Source organism: Limulus polyphemus, unplaced genomic scaffold (genome assembly GCF_000517525.1).
Source record: "Limulus polyphemus unplaced genomic scaffold, Limulus_polyphemus-2.1.2 Scaffold927, whole genome shotgun sequence".
Classification (NCBI taxonomy): Eukaryota; Metazoa; Arthropoda; class Merostomata; order Xiphosura; family Limulidae; genus Limulus; species Limulus polyphemus.
The window spans coordinates 64,927-67,709 of NW_013666537.1; the positions used below are offsets into that span (position 1 = coordinate 64,927).

Sequence of the window (2,783 nt, forward strand, 5' to 3'; positions counted from 1 at the left end):
CGAAATTCCAAAACAAACAAACAAACAAACACACGTTTGATTACCGATATTTGAGCAACGAAGATATATTGATACTATTTTTTTTACACGCGACTTGGTGTTTGCACATGTCCCACGCGATCAACTTTATTGATTCGGTGCGCATTGTTATTCTATTATATTAAACTTTGCATTAACAACTATTAGATATTACCAGACAAGATGACAGCTCGAAAAGTTGTGGATTATATTTACTGTGTCTAAAAATATATCTGTACAATACTATTCGTATATGAAACTCTGTTATCGCCACTAATCCTGGATCACTTAGGATAACTCCTGCTATTGTTCTGAACAATACCCTTGGAAATATCATTCTTATTAATGTCTGTCTGGCGGTGACGAAAGATCTAAATATTGGATAATAATTCAATACATTTTGTTCATGATTTTCTCCTTGTTGGTGTTTATGTAACATGAAATTTCATTCCTAATATAATATACTTCGTACAAAGTAGATTTATTTCAGTTCTGTAAATATTTACTCATTTTTCGAGGACTTTCTTTTATGAGATTTATGTGTAGCAGAACATCTCGCACGTTACTTCAATTAAAGAACTTTTCAGAAAAGTTTTTAAAAACATAATTTGTGAAATATATATATTATTTACAGATATACACCTACCTGGGACACCTGTTGGTGACTTTCGGTGTAGCTTTCATCTGTTTCGTAACAGTGGAGACTCCTTTCATTTTAATGGAAAACTTGTTTTGTAAGAAAGAGTTCAAGGCAGATATTTCAGAGCAACATAATGGAGGCAATAATAATAAGCACCCCCTATCGGTAATTGGTATTAAACACAGGGAACTCGGAGGAACAGCTTGTAAGTTAGAAGCATTCAATAATTCAAACAGTAAAGATCACTTGGCTAACGGCTAGCTACGAAAGACATTTTAATGTATTTGATTTTCGCATTCACAAAATTTATTTGCTAGTTTCAGTATCATAGCTCACCCAAAATAATAAAATCCAGCCGATTATGAATAATAAATTCCCACTGAGTAGCAAAATAATATGACTTTTATTGGGATATCTTTGAATGGGAAATTTAAAACTTATCCTACATTAAATTGCTTAAGTATTTAAGGAAGTTACATTGTTTTAGCTCCAAATTTAGGTGTATTGTAAATGAGAGCTATCATATTCGACAATCCTCAAATCTACGCACACCATACAGAAAAATTATGTAATAAAATTGTATACATTATGGGAAATGGAAAGTTTGTTTGGTTTAAATTATACCTGTCCCTAATTATAAAATAAGACTTATTTAGTACATACCTTAGTTTGCATGGTTTAAACTATAATTATTCTTATCTACAATAAAATAAGACTTATTTATTTGGCTTGCTTGGTTTAAACTATAACTGTTCCTATTTGCAATAAAATAATAATTATTTACCACATACCAGAGTTTGCTTGGTTTAAGCTGTCATTTACCGCGAGCCACTGGAAGAACGTGCGGAACTAAAGTACTTTCACATATCTTACTCTATTTAATGTTAGAACATCAAAATGACTATTGACAGGAATTAAGATAACTATTCTTTGCCTAGTATAGATCATTTTAATTTCTATTTATTGTTTCATTTTGCTGGTAGGCAAATTCTCTTCACATATAATCAAAATAGTTCGTATTAGTTTACATATTCCAAATGAAAAGGTCTTGTATATAAACTTCAAAGACAAGCACGTTAAGTGTAGAAAAAATCCACTTCACTGATTTAGTCTATCAACTGATAAGAAGAAGAAGAAGGAAAAACAACAGAGGAAAAAAAATCGAGTTTTGTCATAGTTAAATGGATGGAATCACATATTTAGTATTTTGTTAGACTAAAAGTATTAATCATTCTGCCCAATGATAACACAAACTTTCAAAGTTCCATCTATAGAATCTTATGAGTATTATTCGTTTATATCTGAGCATTGCCCTTAACAAAATTATACTTATTTCTTTTTATACGAGAGCATTGTATTTAAAACTAAAATGTTTTACAATTATAAACAGTCTTAAAAGTTTAGCTATTCATAAAATTTCGAAACAACATTTCTAATCTTATACGCAAAACTGCCAGAGAAACAGAGCATCAGACTTATTCCATTGAAACAGATTTCTGTGACTTTCAGATTTGAAGTACAAATAGCAAAAAATAAAGTAATTATATAATAATTCTCATAGAACCATATATGTATGAAATATAACACCCGAATCTAATTAAAAGGTTTAATGAATAATGAACAACATAATAGGTATGAGATAAAACACTCGAATCTAATTAAAAGGTTTAATGAACAATGATCAACATACTATGTATGAAATAAAACACTCAAATCTAATCAAAAGAATTAATAAGCAATGACATACTGGGTCACCTGAATAAAAGCTGTCTTCCAATCAATCTTGAGACATTTGTATTCATAGTAGTTTACTTCCAGATATATTTCATGCACTTTCCTAAACGTCTAGCCAAATTACGTCAAATAAGAAAACTAATGAAAGGCACGTTAGTTTATTGGATTTTAATAAATGTAGCGTCCTAAAATAAGTATTGGACGAAAGGCCTCGTCAGCACTAAATATGGAAGATATAGTGGGATTGACTATGATTAAATTTTTATTTACTTTTCATAAGATCTTATAATAGCTAATTTTATGAAGACACATTCTTATTACTTTACGATTAAGTAATAATAAATATTTTCACCTAATTTTTTATACATCGTTTCTATTTAATACGTTATGG

The 2,783-nt window shown here is 29.6% G+C and overlaps 1 protein-coding gene across 2 annotated transcripts in view; it reads left to right on the forward strand.

The window, feature by feature from the left end:
* The window catches only part of LOC106461281 (nose resistant to fluoxetine protein 6-like), a 57,735-nt gene extending 56,348 nt beyond the window's left edge, over nt 1–1,387 (forward strand). For both annotated transcript variants that reach the window (XM_022388158.1, XM_022388159.1), the window contains exon 14: nt 653–1,387. In XM_022388158.1, the coding sequence (XP_022243866.1) occupies nt 653–919 (267 nt within the window). In that variant the 3' untranslated portion in view covers nt 920–1,387. The remainder of the gene's footprint in view (nt 1–652) is intronic.
* The last annotated feature ends 1,396 nt before the right edge of the window (nt 1,388–2,783 follow it).